The sequence below is a fragment of the Stegodyphus dumicola genome, chromosome 3 (assembly GCF_044657685.1).
Source record: "Stegodyphus dumicola isolate Sdum_Otavi_A_Nest chromosome 3, ASM4465768v1".
NCBI lineage: Eukaryota > Metazoa > Arthropoda > Arachnida > Araneae > Eresidae > Stegodyphus > Stegodyphus dumicola.
In genome coordinates, this window is record NC_140770.1 from 27,978,786 (window position 1) to 28,005,455 (window position 26,670).

At 29.0% G+C, this 26,670-nt stretch overlaps 1 protein-coding gene across 1 annotated transcript in view; it reads right to left on the reverse strand.

Annotated features, from left to right (window-relative positions):
* Positions 1–25,161, reverse strand: part of LOC118197285 (sodium channel protein PaFPC1-like) — a 70,470-nt gene extending 45,309 nt beyond the window's left edge. Inside the window, exons 1-10 of the mRNA XM_085812672.1 lie at positions 24,923–25,161; positions 21,480–21,537; positions 20,895–21,007; positions 16,221–16,418; positions 9,854–9,911; positions 9,637–9,775; positions 9,030–9,194; positions 5,160–5,330; positions 4,868–4,952; positions 2,245–2,444 (exon numbers count right to left, since the gene is read on the reverse strand). Coding sequence (XP_085668798.1) covers positions 2,245–2,444; positions 4,868–4,952; positions 5,160–5,330; positions 9,030–9,194; positions 9,637–9,775; positions 9,854–9,911; positions 16,221–16,418; positions 20,895–20,904 — 1,026 coding nt within the window. The 5' untranslated portion in view covers positions 20,905–21,007; positions 21,480–21,537; positions 24,923–25,161. The remainder of the gene's footprint in view (positions 1–2,244; positions 2,445–4,867; positions 4,953–5,159; positions 5,331–9,029; positions 9,195–9,636; positions 9,776–9,853; positions 9,912–16,220; positions 16,419–20,894; positions 21,008–21,479; positions 21,538–24,922) is intronic.
* Positions 25,162–26,670: the final 1,509 nt, after the last annotated feature.

Genomic DNA, 26,670 nt, shown 5'->3' on the forward strand with positions numbered 1-26,670 from the left:
TCTTTTCAATTTTAAAAACGTTGCATCTTTCTAAATCTATGCCCGGTCTATTTTAACATGCTCCACACTAAAACAAAACAGAACAGAAACATTCGAAAGAACATAAAATTAGCAATGGTAAATATAAAATTAGCAAAGAAACAACCTTATGTCTGGCATAGATTTAGTCAAGAACTCAACTGATTTTGAGAGCAAATTGAGTCTTTCATATTCCTTTGCTCCTGATGATCAGGGACTATACCTGTTTGCTCTTGAAATCAAATGAGCTTTTAACTAAATCTATGTCAAACACAAGTTTGTTGCTTTGCTAATTTTTGTGCTATATACTAATTTACTCAGTACATCAGATATATGAGACGAAGTCTCATCAAATGATATTTCATAGCATTCTCTATAATAAGAATGATACCAATGCTTTTGAATGGCTGCTACTCTTAGTTACAAATTGTTTGCTAATGTTTTTTATCCCAATTTATTTGTCATAATGCATGTATGACAAATACTAATTTTAACATAAATTCATTTTAAGGTAAGGGTTTTTCTCTACTGAGAGTTAGACTAAAACTTTTCTTTTTATCTGATTTCAATATTTACTTTTGTTCATATTTTATCCCTTTTTTGAGCTGTTAATAGTATTGTAATTTTTTAATGTTAATTTTACAAGCAGGTATTAGAAAAGTTTTTTTTTTTTAATGTCTAAATACTATACGTAAAGCATATTTTGGAAATTCCAGCCTAAAAAAAATCTTAGTCTCTCATTTTTGTCTCACAAAATCTTGTTTTTCATTCTTTGAACCACATTCACTTTGTGAAGCTATAAAATGACTATCAGAAAACAGACTTCTTGAATAAAATTGAAATATAATATGGCTCAAATCTCATTATTTAGAATGCAATGCCACCAGAAAGTGGTTGCATATATTTATTCATTAACATGAAATGATTTTTCGCATACATTTCAATATTTTATTTCTGCTTATTCAAAAAAATACAAACATATAATATATTTTAAATTATGTTAAATAATTTTAAACTTGATAAAAAACTTTTAAAAAAATAAAAGCTACACATTATTTTAAGACTGAGGGACCTCTTTTTATAAATAGCAATATAGGTATTTAATACCACAACATATTAATACTCTATAGCATCGGTGGCCAAAGAGCGGCGCACGAGCCTGATATGGCTCTTGCAGGCAATTTGTGCGGCTCGTGCATATAAAATATATGTATGAAATATGGTAAACTAAAACTATTCAGTGTTCAAAAAGAAGTAATTAATTAGTTTAGACTCTTTCTACAAAGTTATCAGGGATTTCTTTCTATTTAAAACTTCCTCCACTATTTGTATAATGATGTGAATATGAACTTGTGGCTTTTAGAAAATCTAGAAGCGGCCATCGAAGATTCCTGAATTCAAACGTGCGGCTCTTACTAACATTATATATATACCACATATATAAATTAAAGTAAAAAGAGCAAACGATAAAAGACTTAAATATATATATAATAGTTTAATGTCGTTTTTAAGTGTTTTATATTCTCTTGATAGATATATACTAACTAATAATATGAGACATTGTTTTATATTATGAGTTAGCATACGTTTATCAATTCTCCCTAAGTGTAACTGAGGCAATGACTATATTAACATATTTTAAACATTTCAATTAAGGCCGAATCAGGCTGCGAGTTTTATTATTATTTTATATTGGGTGAATGCTGGCCATGAGGAAAACAAAGCAATGTTATAGAAATAAATCAAAAGAGGTAAATCACCAATTCATTGTAAGTACAACAAGATAGTAAATTTAAATGCATTTTCTCACCCCTGTGAAAAATGGGATACAGACTGTTTCCATAGGAAGAAAACTGTAGACTTTCTAATGGGAGATAGATGTTTTTGAAGCAGACAGACAGTATAACTGCCATTAGAATAATTGGTCAATATTGATAGATTTTCATTTTCATCATTCATCACAAAAATGCATTCATTTAATTATATTCATATATTATAGCAAAAAAAAAGGTTTGCTTTTGTTTCTTAGATGCACCTTGTTATTATATGCTCTGAAATAGCTTTTAACTTGTTATTTCAGAGTAACAAAATTCCATAAAATGTCAGAAGCAACAATTTTAGATACGAAGAATAATATCAAAAAATGCTAATTTTATATATTCAGAATAAATAAACAATCACATACAATTTTAACAGAGGAACAGAAAACACATAAATTATGCTCACATAATAAGCAAGTCTAGCAATCTCTGGAGAAATGAGCTTCAAACTGCTGTACTGAAGCATGGTAATGCATAAATGTGTAGCAATGGAAAAATAGAAAATTAGCTCAATCAAAGAATGTGATAATAATGACTTCAGACTTTGCTGAACTGGTGAAAAACAATGTGAAACTCCATTTTCCTGAACAGACTGCACAGGAGATTCTGAAAATTAAATCTTAATTACTTTTAAATAAACACAAAATTTTGGCAATGACAATACAACAAATCTTCATGCATAGTCAACACTGCATAAAATATGAATAACTGACATTAAAAATACTGAACAAAGAATCATTTTATAATGACTATCTTTTTATTATTCTTCCTTTAACTATTAAACAGTTAAAAAAAAAAAACAGTGTTCCAATACTGCTCTCGTAAAAACAAGAAGTGATTATGTACAGTTAATGCATGTTTAATATTGTGATAATGTACAGTTAATGCAGTTTTCTAGTTCGTATCTGAATTTATTGAATATATATTTTATTCCTATAAAACATTACTTCTTAAATGATGTTCCATAGAACCCAGGCATAGCTCTAAGACAGACCTCGACAACCCTACAATTGGTGGGTCATTTCATAATTTCAAGTGAGCCACATAAGTTCAGAGAACAAAATATAATATATAAAATAAATTATAAAACCTAAATATGAAATAAGTCCTTTGAAGAATAGATAAAAAAACCGAAACTAAATAATAACAACATTTTTGCTTGATTACCAAGTTGCAGCAACGAATATGCATTTCCATTTTTAAAAAATTAATTTGTAACATAATTTCAAGGAGAAATCAAATAAAAAAGAATTTCAAGTTTGGCAACAATGATTCATTATTTAAAAACATTTTTTTTTTTTTTCCAGCATGGAAAAAACTTGACAATCCTATTAAGAACACACAACTTCCTAAATTTTACTTTAAACTGGTGTTGTTTGTAATACATTAAATTTTGTATGGTAGAAAAGAGAATGTTATTTCTGAAATTTCACATTAATTATGCAATATACTTGAGATTAAAGTTCAGCAAAATTACAACAAATTTTCTCCTCTTTTGAATTTATCCATTCAAAATTATAAAATATGGTAATCCATATAATAGCAAAAAATTTTCTGTTTTGCTGCTCTGTTCTTATGATAATGAAGATTCAATTTTTATTTCTACTCTTTCTAAATAACTGTTATTTTGTCACCAATATAAACTGAAATTCAGTTTAAAAATCTATTACAGTTAAAAGATGGGAAAAAGTGCACACGATGTGCAATCACTAATTCAGTAGCAGTGCTTGGTATTATCGACAGAAGTTGTTTTTGACCTTGCTATTCTTGTAGTATCATTTATAACTGATATTGTGGACCAATTATTTTTGGTCTACTCACAGTTAGATATAAATTCCGCTGTTTGCCACTAGATCACTATTCTTAGCTACTGCTGTGTGCTGAAGACTGTGCTGCCTGCAAGCTTTCCTGGTTTGCTTGCTCTGCTTGTGCAGGATGTTACAGATCTGATGGGAAACGTCGGTAGGCTACTGAAATTTATAAAAAAGGGATATGGGTGTTTAATAGATAAGGATTTTATCACAGGATGTTTAGTGACAAGAGAATGAAGAGAAAGCCAGCCTCTACATCTTCTCTTAATGATCTTTAATGTCCATTAACTCTTAAAATTATTCTTTTCCTGCTAAATGTTCACAAGACATTTGTTATTTATCTTTGGTTGGAAAAAAAAAGAATTCCCAGTATTTGGCAACTACATTCTGGGGCATTTTGCATATCTCTGAAAAAGAAAAAGGATTATATAATACAAACTTCCTAGTTATAACTGCAGTAGTCTCTTAACTCTCTATTTTAATTTGGTAATGTTTCCCTTCTGTCTAAAAATAATAACTACTATTAATATAAATTTAAAGTATAATAAAGTAATCTATATCGTACGATCTTATATAATGTTGCTAATGCTGGTACACTTTAGCCAATCATAACGATTTGATCTCAAAACTAGCATCGCAAACCATAACCTTTTGACTCTCTCCCATACTTTCTTTCAAATGCATCACTCTTTCCTGTTTTGCTTGCTTTAAGATTCTGAAAAGGTACAAAAATGTGCTGAAAAATAAGTACAGACTGTGCCCATAATGATATGTAAATCAGAATATGCTTCTAAAAATTGCTTTGCCTAGAAATAATAACGTGTTGGATAGTCAGAAAGACTGTGTCTGACAGTAACTATGAAATCACACCATTAGCCTGAACATTAGAAATCACACCATTAGCCATATTCCTGAACCATTAGCCATGATTAAAATAATCTGTGTCTTCTCTCAAATCCGAAGTTATTACATCCATATACATGAAAATTAGTTTTTACATCTAGTTAATAAAGCTCTCTAACAGTGTATGCAAATAATAAATCTCATACTAATAAAAATACTACAAGAACATACTATTGAAATATTCACCATTAAATCATTCACAATGAGCAACACAGAGATAGATGACTTTTATAGTTTTTCTAAAATGTATATTGTTTTCACACAAAATTTATATATAAATAATTTATGTATAACAATAATAATACTCCATATTACCAGTTTTCTCATTGGCTAATTGGCACCTCACAGCTTCTCTTTTGTGCTTGCTTTCCACTACATGATCTTTCAAACCTCTATCTGACTGAAAACAGAATTCATTGAAAACATTATTATAAGTTATGTATTTTTAAAAGTAAAAAAAGCTAATTAAAATAAACAAAGACAACATAATAGATTAAGAAGCAAAAGTTCACATTCACAATAAAAACTCTGCACCCAGCAGAAAATGATTTTTTCCCCCTCCAAATCATAATAAATAACACTTCAAGTTAGAATTAAAATATATTACATCAAAACTTTTCTCTGTTGAGCGACTAGAGCTTTCTAATATTTCTGATGCTTGGCGTTCCACTTTCTCAGATGTAATTACTTGACTAGAAAATAATTCATAGGATTTGCAAGATGGGCTTCTTACAATCTCTTTCTGAAGATCACAGTGACTAATATTATCTTTCTTCACCTAAAAAAGGGAAAGAAAATAACATCTTTATTGTAACAAAACAGGGAAAAAAATACGAAGATACAAAAACCAATGTAAAAAGTAAAAATTGACAAAAATAAATAAAGGAAATTTTTTTTTTAAATCTGAATGCTTTCAGATTTTACATATGTCCAAAAGGGAAATCATGCCAAAAGAGGCATTCATTTACACACACATACACATTTTGAGAGCAATTATGCTAATACCTCGTTAGGATAAAATATTTAAAAACAGTGTATCTTCAGAATTTCTGATAGACAGTCTCGCATGCTTGAGATAAAAATGTTTTATTCTGTAGAGTGTTGTCCCTACTCGCTTTGAAATCGTTGAGTTTTTTAATCAAAAATTCGTTAAAAATTTACAGAATATTAAATAGATAATAAAACAAATTTGAAATTCAAAATTCGGGCTTCCAGGTGCCCATGTACAGGTGAAGGACGACATGTTTCAAAATTTGATGGCTCTAGGTACTGTTGCTTTTTCACAATGCAAGAAACATACAAACATTCATGCATATTCTTCATTATTTCATTTCTCTAAATACAATACAGGGTGATAATGTTTGGTGGCAACAATTTGAAAAGTGATTCAACGCTTTTAGTGATTCACCACAAAATGCTGTTTCGAGACCAGTAGCCCTTCTGGGCTAATGCCATTTTGAGCTAGAAAACCTTAGACTGGTGCTGATTTTATAAAAATGATCCATTGGTTTCATAAAAAAAAAATATCTATTTTGAGGATAGTAGATAGGTCTATTTTGAGTCAAGAAATTTTATTTTTTATGCTACTAAGTAATAAAATTAGGTATAATTTATATTACCTCTAATAATTATACCAAATTTATGTATAAAAATGCATTACACTTACTTATTACACGTCTTAATATAATTTAATTAGAAGTTTTGTTAGTTTGGAAATGTTCAATGTGTGGTAACTATTTAAGTAAAAGAAGAAAAAAAATTTTAACCTGATTTTTCTTTAAATTTCGTTTAAAAATTATGATTTTTTTTTTACATTCTGAAAGAAAATCTCAGGCTGTACAACATATTTCAGACTTAATGACAATATCATAAAATGGGAAAAAAGAATTTTATCCTGTGTAAAAAATAGCTTTAAAAAAAAACCTCATTTGGCCTTAATACCCCTTAAAAGATAAATTAAAGTGAAAGAAGAAAATAACGTGAAGCAACTTCTGGCATAAATTGTGCCATATAACTAAATTCTCTCAATATTTTATATAATTTCAATGCTATTTTTTACTTTTTGAATTTAAACTTTTTTCATTTTTAAATACATTATATTGTTCATGCACAAGGGGAAAAAATTAATTATAACTTGATATTTTGTTATAAGCTAACTTGTAAGCCCTTTGTCAAAATTTTCATAGCTCACCACTGCCCATGTCGGTCCCCTTTGAAATCGATTTACATTTATTATAAAAACTACTACAATCTAGACTTGTCTCACACCAGGTGTGAAAGAAACCAAAACGTTCACAGAATTGTCTAAAAATTATTTTAAATATCTTTATAAAAAAAGAATTTAGTGTTCTTCCAAAGTCTACTCTGTGACTGAATACAGAGTTGCCAATAATTTCTGTTGGCCATCTACCATCGACAGAATGACTGTATTTCAAGTCTTGCTCACTAAGCATGCTAAATGAAATACAATAAGTACAGAAGATACTACATCACTGCATTTTAGTTGATAATTGATGCTCAAGGTAGTGAGGACATTTTCAGGTTGAAAGAATTAGTCTTCAAGTATATGGTCTGCTAATAACCAAAAATATATATTCAAGAAATGCCTGTCAACTTTTTTCAATATTTTTCTCAATCTACTTGTGAAAAGGCAAATGAAACATTAATAATTGTTTAGTATTTTGTTTGTTTTCAGTGGTTAATCTTTCACTAACTTTTCAATCTTCTTGAAACAAGCTACCCATAAATTATGTCTTACATTTGGTTTTCTTGGTAAATTTTCTTTCAGCGTTTTGATTAGTTTTACCAGCAATTTTATCTAGTATGAGAATATTCCATTATGTGAAGTCCTTGCTAGAGATTCAAATTTCAGTTTTTGATCCTCCTTATATAATATCTTAAAAACTTGAAGAATTTTAAATTCAGTTATTTTAAATTGACCTTTTTTAATTCTTTATATAATGCTTGAAATATTCTGCCAAAACTTGCATTAAAATGAAACAAAAACTAATTAATAATGTTTTTTAAATCACTGAATATTTATCATACCAAAATATTAGAAAAAACATATAAAGATATTTCAATATTTCTTAAATTTATTAATGAATATGAAAATATTTGAATATTTCTGATTTATTTGAATATTCAGCACACATTTCTTGCTTTTCAGAAATATATCTTATTTAACGATTTCTTCTCCCCTCCCCAAATGTTCAAATATAATCTTAAAAGGTTAGGAAATTACTTCCCATTCGTTTGAATCTTCTAACACAGCAGTATTGTTCATTTGGGTAAATAAATTACCAATATTTTTATGTATTTATTGACAGTTAAATTTTATGCAAAAATTTTTATTACAAGGACTAAGGACTAATAGTAAACTTAATGGAATTTTTCTCTGACCTAACTAATCACTTAGAAAAATATTTTTTCTCCTTCCTAAAAATTAAAACAATCATATTAATGAATGTTACTCAGTTTTCTGTTTATGATGATGAAAATATAAACACAGTATATTAATTAAAATTTATTTCTGCATGACAACTAAAATATACAACCACATACTTTTAAATATATGTATAAATGTATGTATGCATGTATGTACTAAAAAACTAAAGTATATAATTCTAATAAATTATTATAAAAACTGCTCTGTCTTTTGATATCCAGATCTAGTAATTAAATACATTGACCTCTTGCTAACACTGTGAGCTATGACATCAAGTTACAAACTTCTTACTGCAGGGAGAGATGTAGATTATCTGTACTTCTCTTTTCCATCAAAAAATTCTCGCACTGTTACTTGATATGGCTTAACGTAATTAAAAGAATAATGACTCTTGTGAAGATGGAAGCTTCTGCCAAGAACAGATCACTGAATTAAACACTAATAAAATTGTTTCTATTATTTAAAAGTTTACAAATACGCATGAAGAAAAGTAATTAAAAGTGGATGAAGGGTAAAAAAAGTGGTGAAAGCTAAATGATTTTTTTTTTAAACTAAGAATCCTTCAGTTCACTTAATTTTAATTCCAGCGATTTATGGGGATCTAGTATGAATATGTGAAAAGAATAATGCAGAGTAAAATAGTAAGAACACTAGAGAGGGAATTATACCGGAATAAATATCAAACATGATACAAATCTCCCTTCTCGTTCCCCCCCCCAAAAAAAACAAATAAAACAGAAGTTTCCTTGCAAAAAAGTTCAATACAGGAATAATCTAAATAAATTTTATTATTTTTATAATTAAACCCTGTTTCTAAAATCATAATACATGTTTTTCATTTAAAACTTATTAAAAAGTACATTTTTTCATGATAACTAGGAGCTGATAAATACTTTCAGGTCCATGTTTGAATTCATTTAATTAGTTGTGCAAGCTCATGACTAAGTTGGATGGATAATCAATAATTTGGTATTTTAAAATACAAAAGACAGAGAGAGAAAAGTGCTAAAATGAGGAAAACATTCTTACATTTTTAAGCATCCCAGAAGATTTCTTTTCCACAACTTCAAATTCCTTCAGAACATTCCTGTAAGATCTTGTTATAATCGCTAAAATAAGTCCACTTGAATACAAGAAAGAGTAGAAAGCAAGCACAAAATAGCTCACATGAAGAGATCCAGCAGTTAATAACATCTGAAAATGGAAAGTATAAAATATTAAAATGAAAAAGTACAGAAATGACAAATACATGAATAATAAACCCCTTATGCAAATTTTTAAAGAATTTTTTATTTTATTTGTTACTTCAAAAATGGGAATTTATGCATGAAATACTTCTACTTTATACTAATTATCAAGCATTACTAATTTTTTCAGTGAGTGAAAATTAAGAAAAAAAAGAATATTTTTAATAGTAGAATCAACAGAATTATAGGTAGAGTTTAATTTTATTATTTTTAGAATAAATATTATTACAAAAATCAGAACTCTATAATCTTTTTATTTAACATCTAGTAAATTAAGTTTCTCAATTTCAATCAAAACACCAGATTACTTTTAAAACACTATTAAAAAAATCTGAAATAAAAGTTTTTCCAAAATATTACAATATTTAAAATACAGAAAAATACTTCACCCTTTGATAAAGCTCTTGCCAAAAATGTAAAGTCATCAACTGAGAAATTGTTACAACAGATGAACCATAGAAGTTAAAATTGGAAACATATGTGTTGACATGAGCACCTTTTAAACAAGTATAATTTGCAGGACATGGCCTAAAAGAAATGTTCTTTGTAAAAAAAATGTTTTAAAAAACCAAGAGGAAATAAAATAAGCAAATCTTGACTTCATACCTAGAGCCTGTACTGTTCCCACACAGATAATAATCGCTTTTACTTTCCAACCAATTTGCTAAAAATTAAATATAAGCTGAATTTATTTTAGTAGTTACTTAAAAAATTCATAATTAAAAGAAATTCAACAAGATAATTAAAAATATCAACCTCTAAATGCAGTTTCTCATAGCAAAGGAACATTCATGCAAATCAAAATAAATAACTGTATTTTGTTATTATATGCAATTTTTATATCATATCTTTGAGCGAGATTTGCATAAATTCTTTCACAGTTCTTTCAACTATAATTTAGTATTGAAAATATATCTTCAACATGAACTTTTCCTTCATCAGTTGCATAGATTTCTTGGTACTTACATATTATCCTACTCGTCTCAAACTCAAATTGCATGTGGGCGAAATGCTCAGTTTGAAAGTAGTAGAAATTTTTAATGAAATTTTTTTTATCAACAAAGTAAAAATATTTTAATAAAATATTAAATTTCACTTACTAATTATTTATTAAAACATATGTAAACAATAATTATGCAAGAGAAAAAACACTTTGTAATTCAAAAATACTGGCAGCTAAATATTAAATTTTCAGATTGACATTTTAAAATAATTTTAATATGTTAATTAATCATTAAAAAACTTACTTTAAGGTAAGCTAAAAATAAATGAATTATGGAAAGGGTTTCAGTTTTCAGAGAAAATTTTTTAAGCAGGACAAACTTGAAAATAAAAAATGATAACCTTGTCTCTTTCTCTTATTCATTAAATTTTTTGGGAGGACATAAATAAAAATACATATGCTTGTATGTAAATGTTTATAAACTTTTTAATTTCTTACTACAGCCTGGCACTTGGAGTTTCAATTCTGATAAAGTTATTATATATTCATCTTGAATTGTGAATACTCAGCAGTCAATAGTGTTCTTTAGTTATTAATTTTTAATTGTTGAAAGAAGCTGTTCACATGTATATGTATTTCCAAACAAAGCGATTATTCTTAGAGCAAAAATTCATAACTAAGAGAATTTCTTTTGACAAGTACAAATAAAAGTTAATCATATTTGTATCTCTAAATATTTTAGTAAGATTTCTGTAACAGCATAAATTAATTAGCTCCATTAGTAGTTTTTTGGCGTGTTATGTACATTAGTTTTTAATGGTGATGAAATAATATACACTCGGATTTCAAATATCTAAAATCCTGGAATTTATGCCCCAAATTCATAACCAAAATGTATTCACTGGCCATATAAAAATGTTCGGGAGGCCACGAGTTATCCATGAAACTATTGCCAAGCAGTGCAATAAGCACCAGTTGTAGATAAGCATGAATTAATAACACACTCTTAACATCCAGCGGGTATGCAAAGAATGCCTTAGAGAGTCCTTAAATATTCTGCTAAATTAGATTTACAATGTACAAAATTTTAATTTTTTTTTTTAAATGAAATAGACTGGTTACTTTTGCTTACATAAAAACATATACATAATGTTTGTACAAAAGCAAATACACAGGTTTGTATAGTCCTATATAGGGGAAATATGGAGCCCCTTAAGCTTCATTCATTTTAGCCTCTTAACCATCGTTTCATCTTTACTTTTGAGTAGTTCCATCAGGAGCTGCCTAGGAATGAAGCTGCACAGTTGTCACTTGAAAGCAAATTCTAATACAAAACAAGTTGCACATTGCTACTCTCATTCCCTACGACCCAAACACTTTCAAGTCATTAATGATGAAAGCCATTAGTGATTCTGCACTTAAAACAATTTGTAAGTTTCTGGGGACAAGGTTGTGGCATGCATTTTTAGAATTTAAAACGCTTTCACACATTTTAGCGAAGCATAATGAGGAAGACTGTATGTTTCACAATATAATGGAAATCTATGCATTTTTTAAGCCACTGGCTTTTAGGTATTAAATGATAAATGGCATACACTAATATATAGATAAACACAGTAGGTTTTCTTAAATGTGGTGATAATATATATTTAATATACATCTGCAATATGATGAATAATATGGTCAAAGTTATTATCATAACTACAGTACTACATAATTTAAAAGCATAAAAAAAAAAAGACTTTATTCATACCTTCCAAAAATTTTGCACTTTTTTATATATACTTGTATAGACAGAACTCAGGAGATAATTCTGGAATGGTAGTTTTTGCTGAGGCAAGAAAAATAGGGGAATGTGCAGTCCGAGTAATCTTTCAATGCAAAAATATACTTCAGGAAACAAGAAGAGTAAAGGGCTATTATAATTTGAATTAATGGAAGTAATCAGAAGCAGTTCTATTTTAAATGTGACAGCCCACAAAAGTAAAATTGCATTTTATTGCCCATTATAAAAAGGGAAAAACAATTTCGGCTAGAATTCTGAGAAAACATATTCAGATGGTTTTTCTCAGCAACCCTCTGGGCGTTGTTCCAATCATAAAAAATAATTGACTTCCCATCTGTTTTTTATAAAGAAATTTTTTAACCAAATAATTCTTCAGTCTGTGTTCTAAATCAGTAGTGCAATCTACTGAGTGAGTAAGTCAAATGAAGGGTTCTAATTTTTGGAAATTTTATAGCAAAAGTATGGAACTTTTTATTTAAATAATTTAATTATACTGAATATTTTATTCGATGAAAGCTATATAAAATGTTATATTTTGCTACTTACACACTCCAAAAGCTACATTTAGCATCAATATTTGTGGAAACTACTCTTCAGAAAATTTTTCAAGCATTTTTTGTCATAAAGTAAACAAATTAAAATGATTTTTTCATCTTTCTGTATTTCATAACAAAAACTCAACAACTGATATTCAGCCTGTTTTCAAGGTTTCAACTTCCTTAAGATAGAATTTCCAGTTTTAGAAAAATTGGTTTCATCGGAAAACAAATATCAAGACATTCAAATCGTTCTGTTCTCAGAAATTGAACACAGAATGCAATTAAGAATATTCAGCAACTTTTCTTACTCACATTTCGATTTCCTGCAAACAGTCTGGCTTCTTGAAAATTTTTGTGTCTTTCCTGTGTGTAACATAGGCACAAGCCAGTTTTCCTTTGGCACGAGCCAGTCCTCCACGGAAACATTCCTTCCCCTTAGGCAGATAGCCTTTGTATATAAGAATTAAATCTAATCTTACTTAGCCACTGGTTGCTATGCAATTAGTCAGCTAATAGTCTGTAAAAATTAATTGAACAAGAAATGCATAAAAGTAAATTTATCTGAATTTGGCAAAGTACACAAAGGTGATCTTCCGAACTGGAGGGATGCCATCATGAAGGACTTAGGGAAACTGGCTCATATTCAAACTCCAAGTGAGGAAATCATGAAAAACCACACTATAGTGAACTTAATCAATCAAAATTCATAAAAGAATTTAATTTTACTCTGCTATATATTTAATTTCAATCAAGCCTATCATTGCTATACATTGAAGTTCAGATGGTTTTAAAAATGGGGATGTCTAGGGAATTAATAAATGATTTTGCAAAAATGAAACTCTCAAGATACAAATTTTAATGAATCAAGAATTTTTTAAATATTTATTTATGATGATTTTTATTATTAGTTTTATCAATTACATTGTAAAATCATCAAGTTTGTCAAAGCAAGCAATATTAAAAATAACCAATGCCTACACCAAGATTCAAACTCCAGACCTTCCAGTGGTAGATGGATGTGCTTTCCAATTATACTGCAAAGGCATGGTGTTAAGAAGGAGAAAATACCTTACAACATTAGTCAATCACAGTATTGCCTTAATTATCAAAAACGTAGAGCTGAAGAAAGAAAATTAGGAACAAACAGGAATTAAAGGGACAGAGAGGTGAAAAACTTGAGCAAATATATATTTTATAAAAAAATATATATATAGTCAAACAATTTTGTTCATGAAATTTCCAGTATAAACGTTTGTTTTAAGGTTAGATAGTACATTTTTTACGTTTAAGAAATGTTTATATCTATATTTATTTTATTTTAATTTTATTTATTTTGTAAATTTTTGATTAATTCATATCTTTGAGCTAAATAAATTATAGTGTAATATTAACATCATTTCTTTTTGTATGTTTATTATGCAGACAGTTAATCTGTAACTTAAAAAGTAATTTATTATTTCTTAAAAACAGTAAATAATAATAATTATGATAAAGAAACCTTAGATTGGTGCAAATTTCATATAAAATTAATTTTTTTTTTAAATCTTTATGGCTTCTCTCTTTAACCTTATATTTTGCATTTTTCTTTTTAATTCTGGGCTGCACATGATATGCTTCTTTTCTACCACTTTTCCACTGTACTTTCTACCACTGATTCATTTATTTGTCCCCGATACATCCCTCATGAATGGAAAATCTCAAAAAAGTCTGATCCCTCAAAGCAGCAAAACTGGATAACACCCAAATGATATTTCAGTTTTCACTCTTTGTTGACCTAAAAATACAGAAATAGAAAAGAGTAGGGGCACTTCGTAATTTTTCTTGCAAAAAAAATTATATTATACGTTTTCCATCTTAGTACCCTATACACACATGCTCATATTGTTCATATCAAGCCCTGAACGAAGTCATTATTAATGAAAAGCCACTGATTCCTGCCCTTTCTACAGAGCTGTAAATCACACAGAGTGGTGCCCAGAAATAAATTTTTGCATACAGGCCCACAAACTACTTACACCACTGATAACATCTGCACTTTTGTTTAATGAAACAAGAATTGATTCGATAAGCCATGTTTTATTTTTATCAAAAAGGACATAAATTGATTGTTACTGTTGTATTTTTTCTTGCATTATGAAAAAGAATTATTAAAATTTGGAACCTGACTTCTTCCTCTGCAAAACAGCAAACAGTAGACTATTGTTAAAGTTATAGCATGCTTTCATCAAAAAGAGTATAGTATTAGCCATATACAGCTGACTATAGCTGCCTAGATAATATAGTGGTTAGGGGAGTCTATTGCTGTACCGAAGGGCCCAGGATCCGAATCCTGGAGAAGGCATAGATGTTTGTATATGTATAATGTCTTTGTAGCATGAGGGCACTCTAAATATATGGCGAGCCGAAAGTCCTCTCGTGTGGTTTGGTGGTAGGGGAGAGGGTAGGGAGACCCTCTCAAAATTGCAGTGAAAGTATAAGTCGATAAGATAAGTCGAAATTGAGGCTTTGGCAACCATTCTTCCATGAAATACATGGACAAGACAAGAAAAATAACTGACCATAATTAACATAATAAGGTTAGTTGCATATCGCCAACAAAACAGTAATAAATTGGAACATTTATTTGAAGAAAGTTTGTACTCAAAGCATTCTAAACTGAGTTTCCAATAAAATCAGAAGGCCAAACAAAATAATATAAATTGATAAAAAGCTTTTTATGAAGAGAATTGAATAGTGATTATTTATCATATAAAGTACCAGTTCCTTCAATTCAGAACTCGGCACAAACAAATGGCCCAACTTTGGCGAGATTGCAGCCAACTTTCACGGTCAATCAGATAATATGTAAGTACCAATTTTTTTTTTTTTTTTTTTTTAAATCTAAACATGTTAGTGGCATGGACTGTCTGCCAGCTTTGTTCCTTAAAATGGCACAGAAAAAATGGTTCCTTAAAATGGCATGTACATCTCTAATTAATAAAAAGTAAAGATATGTAACATTAGAAATGAAATAGCACATAAACTATACTTTAAAATCAATTATTGTCTTAAATATACTTATATCTAGAGAATTCACCACATATATTTTTATCAGATTTGATTAATACCTCATCCTGAACTACCTAAATTCGATAATAATACTGCTTGCTCAATTAGTGAAAGCATTAAAAAAATGCTATGCAGTTATTAAAAGAATTCCTATATTTGACAATCAAGCTATGGAAACAGAAACTGTTATCTCTGTAAAATTTCAAATATTTAATATGTTAGATGAAATATAATACTCAAAAAGTATATTTTTAAAAATATTGATGACTGTAGAGATTTAGAATCTATCATATGAATGTTACTGTCATTCAACTATCAGTTGTTATTGAATGAAATAATTTTCATATGATAGTTGTTTCATAATTTATGTCTTTAAATCTAGGTATATGAGTACTTTTCGTGTGTCATGTAATGATAATAATACTTTCTACCCATAAATTTTACTGCATTTGTTACTCAAAAGTCTGTAGATTAGGTATTTTCTTGTTAAAGCCACCAGTATACTTAGTCATCAAAAATGGCAAACTGCTCAGTTTCTTACATGTAAATTCTTATTATCATCAAAAGTTTATGCAGTGGCCAAAACTGAATTAGCAAATTTAAATTATAAGAAGAGAAATACTTGGAAATTATGACTTTATACAATTTTCAACTTACATGAATTTGTAACAAATGAAGAATACTCAGCATGACTTAGATTAGCTGGAGGCAATACTACACATTTTTGAGTCAGTACACCTTTGTACAACTGCTTCCCCAAAAGAATAAAAATTGAGCCCAAAAATAAAATTAAAACAAAAGCTTGAAATAGCTTCCTGATGCAGTTCCTCAAAACAAGGGCAGAGAGATTCAAAACTAGTAAAAGAAAATACATATAAATAGAAATTCAAGATACATTATGTAGCTACATAATGATTTATATTTATTTCTTTAATAATTTGAATAAAATTATATAAGAATCTATGAATTAAAAAAAATTCAGCAAATACATAATAAAAAAATTCCACTTTGACATAACAATAACAAATTTTTAACATAAAAAATTTTATTTTGACATAACAATAACAAATTTTTTAAATAAAAAAAAATTTGGCTTTAAATAATTAAAAATTTGCATAAAATTGATTTAAAAAATTCTTCATTAATTTATTATAAAAATTCTTTAATTTTTCATTAACATAGAAAAGCTAGATAAATAATAAGACAAAATGTTATGCTATTTAGAGAAATTTTTACCATAATTAGCATGAACATTTACACTGATATTCCTAACTTTAGTTCCTTTTACTTATTTTTCTGCAAATTAATACAGTTTTTAACAATATTAATGAAAAGAAATTTAACAACAGTTATTTACCAATTTGAAAATAGTTACTAATACATAACCTTTTTACGCATAAAATGATATGGAACGTTTTATATTTTATATTTAGCATGATGAATTTCACAAACTAGCAGTTTTACTTAGAGCAATCGTATTAAATATTCGATTTATTATTTACAGAAACCTCCCACTTGTAGTGTTGAGATCGTTTTAAAAAAATTACCTTATTTTAAGAAATTGAAAGTCATGCCTAAGAAAAATATTTAAAGAAATAAAATCTATAATCTACTTTTAAACATCCTGCATATTTTTCTTTAAAACATCAAATCATTTCCAAATTATTATACCCCTAATCCGGAATTGTTAAAGTCCCAACGAGTCCAGATTATGGACTTTGTACTGTATTACTTTCCTTCAACAGCAATTACTACAGGTATTTGCATAACGATAAATTTAAGTTCTTATTTTAAATATTTCTGAGAAAGTTACCCTTAGTTTACCTAAATATGCAATTAGGAAACAAAATTAAAAAATTATGTTAGAGCTAATATTTATACAATTCATACATTTTTCAAGATATAGAAGAGTTCAATTATAATATATATACGGTACAAAGTCGGTAATCCGGACGTCCATTATTCGGAATGATCTATAATCCAGACCTCAAAGCCACAAACTTACGCATGCACGTAAAGCACTTATACGTGCACACTTCCGATAGTCAAGAAAGTGACAAAGAGTTTATTGAAAACAAAAAAAAATTTCATTGACAAGTTAGTCGGTATTCTCGACACAGCAATTACAGGATTTGAACAGTGAAACTTTGTAATGAACAATAAATTATGTCTGTTTATAGAAGAGAGAATTAAAGAGAAAGTATTAGCACAAAAAACGAAGCAACTTAAACAACTTACATTGAAAGAAATGTTTAATAAAGTAAAAAAATAAAAATTAAGCCCCCCCCCCTTTTTTTTTTTGTAAATTTTGATACCCTTTAGATCATAATTCCACTTTATTTCATAAATTATGGTTTCATATTTTTAATTGTATAATTTCTGCATGCCATCTTACCAGATTTAAATTGATGATAATCCGAGAAAACCCTTAATCTGGAATCACCGAAGTCCCGACAAGTCCGAATTACAAACTTTGTATTGTATAAAAGAAATCCATATATATCCTCTAAAAGCATTTAAAAAATTAGAAGCTTATTGAAATAATAACAGCATTATAATTTCAAGTGAAGTATTTTAAAAACAGCTGCCTTGCTTTATGAAACCAGCTAAAGGAAATTTTCTACCAATTAATTTGATTAATTTATGTTACTCGGAATAAATCAATTTAAAATATCATTGTTTAATAAAATTATACTTATTTATATTAATCAAGTTTTTATGGTTCCAAAAGCTTAAGGTTAACTTCACAAAAGGATTTTATAAAAAGAAGCTCACTAGTCTTTATACTACATGTGTGAAAAACCAAGAAAACAACACAATACTTTTTTATAATTACTCATGTACGAAGATTGTTTGCTCATTTTTTTTAACAATTTTAACTACATTTTTTAAAAAACCATTCTAAACATTCTAAACATTACATGATGAATTATTATCTGCAACAATCAAAACCTTCATAAGGTCATAATGACTCTTGTAAATACATATTGGATAGAAAGCTGCATTTTTATACATTCAAAAAAAAAAAAAAAATACTGTCAAATCTTCAGTACAAAAATAAGCTAACAATTCTAGAATCAAGATGCATAAAAAGGTATAATGAAATAAAGTCCAAATGCTTATCTTAAAAATGTACATACTTAAAAGAATACTTTAAAAAATTAAATCTATGCTTCTAAAAGACTTACTCACTAAATAATTTAAAATGTCTGTCTGAATAAAGTAATAAATAGAAATTTAAATTTTTAAAAAAAAAAAAAAAAAAAGGTACTTTCTGATTACCCACACTCCCTCCCAAAAAGTCATGAACTTATTAGCGACTTTTCGCATTCACGAACTTGTTGGTGACTAATTTTTTACCAAGCTAATAAATGAAAGGCAACAGCCATTTTCAAAATGGCGGCATACTAAGAATTCATAAAGGAGCAATCAATCGATACAATTTATAAAAAATACAATAAGAGTAAAAAATTTTTCTTTTTTGCACTGCTGTTCTTCCAATGTACACAAAAATTAATTTTTGCTTAAAAAAAATTAGGAAATTGCAAACACTTGCTATCATCGGTCAAAAAAAGACATGCTAGTTTCACACCTAGGTTGCCACATTAATCAGAAAATATGAAAAAAAGACAAGTTTCAAATGTAAAATCCTTTACGAAAATCATTTATTGCATGAAAAATAGAAAGTTGTGATTACAGATGAAGCATGGCTATATCTGAAGAGCTTAATATAAAAAATTAGTACCATAAAAAGAGTTGACAGATTTTGTAATTTGGTTTTGTGGATCTAAAAAGATGTTTCAGTGAAAGGACTTTTTTTAATAAAAAAAGTAATCTTAAGAGTCAAAAGAAACATACAAATAAACCCTATATAATATCAAAACTTGTTTTTACTTCCATATTTTAAAATGAAATTTTGCTTTTTATTCACATAATGTAAAAGAAATTGAACTCTATCAGGACAAAGTTACACATCAATATCTGTGTCAAAACTTCTAAAAAAAAAGAGAGAGATAGAGAGAGAATCGGTATAAAGTATATTCTTTCACATGTTTCAGCAAAATCTTTTTGTGTGACTTCAAAGAACTACTGTGTTTTTCAACTATAAAACACCTCACTTTACATATTGACTAAGATAATTGCTCCGTTATGGAAAACAGAAGAAGACAAATGAGAAAATTTTCCATGGTGAAATTAAGAAATGCCTTTTTGTCATGGAAATCAAGGTGCAGATTAGTAGTTACCAGAAAAGTTTGCCAAACTGAACACTTAAAAAATAATACGGTACTTTTCCGTTTCGCCAGCACAAATCTCGCCAAGCAGACTTTATTGGCGACAACATACAGTATACACATACAAAATGTTAAAAAATGTTAGTTCTAAGGAATTTCTATTTTGAAGGCATAAACATTTTAATATCATTTAAAATTTTGTAAAAAGACATTAATTTAGGAATGTACTATGCTTTCATGGTTCATCATCCTGATTCGCAGCTTCATATCATGTGACCCTAAGTGATATCATCTCACGTAAACTATGCTACAAAAATCTAATTCTCTCAGTTATTATCTACATTAAGTTCAAGTTAAATCTAAATTCGGAATACAGGTGTAAATGCAAGAATTATTTCAATTCGTACTAATAGCTTACTCAGAAATTATGTAAAACTGCAGTGCTTTACTTTGCTAGTGCATTCTCATTAGAATGGATGAATTTAACCCTTGACTTTGCCTTTTATATATTTTCACCTTCGGGTGAGCAATGTGATTGCATCCTAATTGGCTTAATTACCACGAATGGCCTTAGGGCATGAAATTGAACTAGCTGGTAAAAATTCTATGTAATTGTATGCCAGTATTGAAAGAAACAATCAATCTGATTAGAAATGGCTGCGATTTGTTTTGAAAATGAGGCGTAAAAGGTTACCAGCAAGGATATTGGATTTGGCATCAGTTGTACCATTATTGGCAACTTTATCACTTGTTCTGGCAAAACGGAAAAGTACCAATAATAATTTGATTACAATCATTTGCAAAGTTACGTTATCATTTTGTAGAACATTTCATTTTATGATTTATTTTAATAATTTTCAGTTCATAAAAATTATTAAGTTACCATAGAAAAATAAGAGAGCTAAATATTTTATGAAGCAATACATAGTAAAGAAAATTAAAGAGCTAAACATTTTGCACATCACAGTAATACATATGTAAAAAGCACAGACGTAAAGAGGATACCAGCACTCAGAAGATTTAATTAAAAAAGTAGGCATTGATACATAATGTTTTACAGTTAAGAGAGATGAAAACTCCTAGAAAAACAACATATTACCTTCAATCATGATGCTAAATTAATGTTTCTGTTACATGAAATTATCAGTTTGCTGCATTGTTAAGTGTTGCAAATGAAGAAGATTACCACAAGGAAAAAAAAAAGGAAAAAATCTGAAAAAGAAAAAATAAAGTTAGAACAAAATGTAACTAAGTAATGCATATTATGTTTTCCTATTTTTTATTAATATCACATAAAATCACTTCAATATGGTAAACAAAGCATTTTAGAAATTTGTAGATATTTAACAGTTAAAACAAGGTGCTATGAGGACAAGGTAATATAGAAAACACATACACTAGTATACAAAATAAAGAAAAATATAAAAAACTATGAGCTGCTCTCTGATCAGCATTATAACAGCTCAAAAAATTGTCTGCCCGCTTTTCTTTTAACTGTATCCTGCATCCCTACGAATAAGATTTTTGAAAATACATTACAAGTATACACAGTGTCTTGATTAGCAGTGAATGTATAGTAACAATACTTAATACAATAATCATTAAACTTTTCAGTCAAATACAAACTAATTCACTGAAGTTAAAAAACTTATAAATAGGTTACAAATGCTAAAATAATTCTTACCAAGCATTTACATCATGTCTCAGACTTTTGAGTTTTAGTTCTCCTCATTTTCCTGCAACTATAAAAATGCAAAATTAACTTTAACCATAAAACATTTTATAAAAAATTAGACTAATTCAAAAAGAAAATCATCACATTCAGTTAATTGGCGAATTTTCATAAACTTGAAATGAGAAAATTCAACACTTCAGTTTTTTTCATCAAAAGTTGAAATCTCAGTTAAGAAGAAATGATTGCTAAAATATTTTTATTAATTCACATCAATTTGCTATTAATCCCAATGCACTTGAATGAAAATAGACAAATATACTTACGTTTTAAAATTTCAGCTAATTGAATGTAGTATAATGTTTGCAGACACATTAGTCACAAAATTTATGAGCTTTGAGTAATAAATATGCATTAAGAGATATTTAGGTACTATTTGGTTTTGAGGGCCGTAAAAAATCGCCAAACTATTGTTGATGCCAGTGCTGCCAAATATAACTGTGGCAACCCTAAGGCAAGAAAGGAAGTATAATACAGTCAAAAGTCTTTAATCCAGACTCATCGGGACTTCGGCGATTCCGGATTATTGGTTTTTCCCGATTATAGATCATCAGTTTAAATCTGGTAAAATGGCATGCAGAAATTATAAGATTAAAAATATGAAACCGTAATTTATGATTGGATTGGATTGGATTGGATTATTTAATTATGGCAAAGCACACGAGGGCTACCTGCCTAAAGGGAGGGATGCCTTCGTGGAGGACTTTCTAAGGGGAACTGGCTCGTATACACGTTACACATGGGAAAAACCACGAAAACGCCCATGCAGCCAGCCCGTTCACGGGATTCGAACCTCAGACCGAACTACCAGTGTTCAGCCTCTTTACCGCTCGGCCGCTGGTGGGCCGTAATTTATGAAATAAAGAGCAATTATGATCTACAGTGTATCAAAATTTACAAAAAAAAAAAGCTTAATATTTATTTGTTTACTTTATTAAACATTTCTTTCAACGCACGCATGCGTAAAGCATACATTGCGCATCCTTTGGCAGCTCCAGAATCGGCAATTCTTTTTGACATAAGGCAAAGCTCAAGCTTACTTTTATAAAATTGCTCTAACAGTCTATAAAACATAATAAGTGGGATCCAATTAGAAGATTAAGGAACAACGCAATCTGCAACATAAACTGAAATAGATAATTAGATAATTTTAGCTTAGCTTATACCATCCGTTATACATTAAACGCGCATGCGCTTGAGGTCCGGATTATAGATTATTCCGGATTAAAGACTTTTGACTGTAGTAAATAACTATTTAAGATTGATGTTTTAATTTAGATGAAATTTTAATTTCCTATAATACTGTTTTAATATTATAATTTGTATAAAAAAGGCTAAAGAAAAACTTCTGAAACTGAATGAAGCGTAAGAGTAAATAACTATTTCAGATCATTTTTATAATTTATATAAAAATTGCTAAACATAACTGAATGGAAACATCACTATTTTGCTACCAAGTTATCGCTAAAGCATAATTTCATCTCATTGGTTGTTCAAACATAATTTTCTATAATGAATGATGTCTTTTCTATGAAAAAATTCTTGGTAAAGTGCAGAATCGCCCACTTCTTCGTTTGCCACCTTTTACAAGGGTAACAATTTGATTTTTGTCAATTTTCTTTTACTTTTTAAGTAAAAATAGGTCGATGTGTTTATAGATAAAGTCAAGGGTGTGCGCAGTGCCATTTTTGTGCAATTCTGGGATTTTTTTTTAAAGTGAAAATAGGTCGATGTGCCCATGGATACCGAGTATGTGCAATTCTTAAAAACGCCTCAAGCAGTGGGTGATTTTGCACTTTACTCAAAACTCTATTGCAGACTTTTCATGACGGGCAATTCCCAAATTGTTAAATCCATAGGATATCAAAAAAGGATTTAAAAATTAAACTAGTATTTCAATGGTGTCTTAAGAAATATAGAACTATATAAACTTAATCTGAAATCAGCGCGTATGCAATCTGAAATCAGCGCATATGCTAGATTTGGCACGATGTTAAATGGGCATGTTTGCTAGATTTGGCGCTTTTGACATACATTTTCGCTGCAATTTTTTTACAGTCCTCAAAACGGAATAGTACCGATATCTATTACTGGTTACCTCTAGTGTAGAATTGGGTGCCTCTTAGATTAGCTATAATTTTTTTTTTAATTTTGGCGATGAAACCTCATTTCTGGTTACCATGATAGTTAACTTTGTTTTAGCTTCCTGATTTTTTTTTTTTTTTTTTTTAATGAAAATAGATTGATGTGTACATGGACAAATTTAAGGCAGTGTGCAATGCCTAGTTTGTGCAATTCTGGGATGTCCTTTTACGTGAAAACAGATCAATGTGTACATGGACACAGAGTTTGTGCAATTCTTTGACTCTTTATTTTGGTTTTGTGTAGCGGCCATCTTGAAATTGTGCCTTCCTGGCGCCGATCTTGACGTAAAAAAAGAATCGCCAAAAAACAAGGGGCACCCAATTGTAAACTTTGACCTACTGGATTTCTACAGGATAAAAGAACATACTGTACAATTAAAAAATTATATTATTTATAATATATAACAATTTTAAAAAGATGCTGGGTTATGTATCAATACAGCTTTCTCATGTTTAATATCAGAAAAGCTCAAATATTTTAACAATATGACATCATAAAATTTGAAAGATAAGATCTTTTATAACTGGAATACACTTCAAATACAAAAGAACTGTTCCTTGAAAGAGAAAGAAATTACAAGAGATCTCAACTCTTGATATGCAAAGAATATATAGTGAAAATCAATGTCAATTTTAAATTGAAAGAATTTTGCTTATATAGAAAAAAATGAATTATTTCCATTCTAAATAATTACCTTTAAAGAGAATCACAAATTATTTATAATTACTAGCATGAATTATTCCGATACAGCAGAGGAAAGAAATCAGCAGTACAGAATTCTTAATTGACTCCATTCTACCTGTGCGAAATGATTTCAATAATTTTTTACTTCATTCTTCTGGCTTCCATTATTTTAGTATAGGACCATTCACATACATATTTATACATTCATTTTAAGTGGATTTTAGAATTTATACATATATTCATATTTATTGCAAATGCTTTTTAATTATTACATCAAACTTTTAAAACCTGACACATCTATAGTATCAGCGCTTAATAACAAAAAAAAAAAAAAAAAAAAAAATAAAGAAAAGAAAAAATCCCAATATGTGAGGGGTTGATTTCTTCCCTTATTTAAAAAAATACTACATATCCCTGAGCGTTTTCTAAGTTATAAGATAAAGAGAAATCATACATATAAAATTTAAAACTTCTGAATTTGAAAAGACATAAAATTTCAAGAAATAAATATATTTCTCAAAAAGGTAATAAATAAATAAACGTCAAAACCTGAACATGAAACATACGTTGCAGGTGCTTCGATTTTTGTCCGGCTTCAAATTTCAAAAATTTTGACATATACATCCTCATTTTGAAAAGCATGTTTTTTACATCTTGTTTATATCTTGAAGATTTATGGTGAGCTTAGAAATGTTTACTGTATGACTATGCGCTAAAAGCTATTAGCGGGACAAACCTTATACGCTGAAATGTTTAGATTTCATTAATACAGCTACATTTCATGCGCACATCCCATATGAGCACTATTGCAGACGATCAATAAACTTTAGAGATACGTTGAGATGTACTAGGGTTGCTTATAATTAAAATAGTGTATCCGCGTTTGTATAATTCTCCGCGAAGCTTGACAGTGTAGAGCTACTAGAGATACCCTTTATAGTAGCCTTAGACAGTGATTTGTGTAACGTCACTTGTTCTGTTAGTTCACTAAAGTTTAATTCAGATCTGAAAATTGTTCATAATTTATAATTTAACTGATTATCGAGTATAAAATAAACAGCTTCAGAATGCATTTAATCTTACTGTGTGGATTAATTATTTGTTAGAAGAAAGAAAACTATGCTCTAGTTAGACACTCTTCCATGATCTAGGCTTATGGAAATTTCCTATTATGTTTTTACCACCAATCCTCAAATTCCATATCACAGATTATGTTCGTACTGCATTAATATAAATATTAACAAGACATAGTGCACAATAAAAATTAAGCTTTATTTCGGAACTTCGCGCACACTGCCCGACAGCCTGCCTGTTTCGCTCTGCTCGCTACTCGTAAGAAACTTCTCCTCTAGGGTTGCCACACTTATCGGAGGGCGCAAGGCGCGCTCCTTATCGCCATCACCACAGAGTTTTCCCCCAGTTCCTTTAATGGCTATTCAAAGGAACGACATAGGTTATGAAATTATCTCAGAGTATCCGTGCTGTCGGGTATTTTTTTTTTTTTTTTATGATTACAAAATTAGAATATAAAATTAGAAAAGATCAAAATGCAATTCAATATATAACAAGGCATTGACACATATAATAAACATGAAATAACAAGAAATATGTTAAGATATGAATTTAAAAAAAATGTTTTAAATTGTTATGTAAGAAGCAAGTTTCTTAGGGAAGTGAACATGTCTTCCCGATCTGGTGACAGTTTGTCTCTTAGAGAGTTCGTTTGCAGATTTATTCTGCTGAACTGTCTTTAAGTCTTTATTTGTTTTTAGTTCAGGCAAATTAGAGTCCGAAAGCAAATAGGCTGGTTTCACACGGTCTATAGACACAGTAGATTTCAGACCGTTAACATCAATTGTGAAAGTTTTGTCCGTTCTAGAAAGGACTTTATGCGGACCTGTATATGGTTGGCACAGAGGTGGCTTTACTCGATCGACACGTAAGTATACATGCGTACACGACTTTAAGGTAGCACTTACGTAACATTTTTCTTGGCAATGTGCCGATGTTGCTATTGGATTCAATTGTTGCATTCTATGCCTAAGATTCGTGATAAATTGTGTGTCATACGGAGATATCTTAGATGACGTTATCATATCACTAGGCAGCTTGAGAGTTGTGCCGTACACCAGTTCAGCACAAGATGACTGTAGATCTTCCTTTACGGCTGTCCGAATACCAAGCATAACAACTGGTAGTGTTTCAGTCCAGTTATTGGTCTCGTGAGCCTTGAGAGAAGATTTTAAATGTCGATGAAATCGTTCAACAATGCCGTTTGACATTGGATGATAGGCTGTTGTTGTGATTCTGTTCG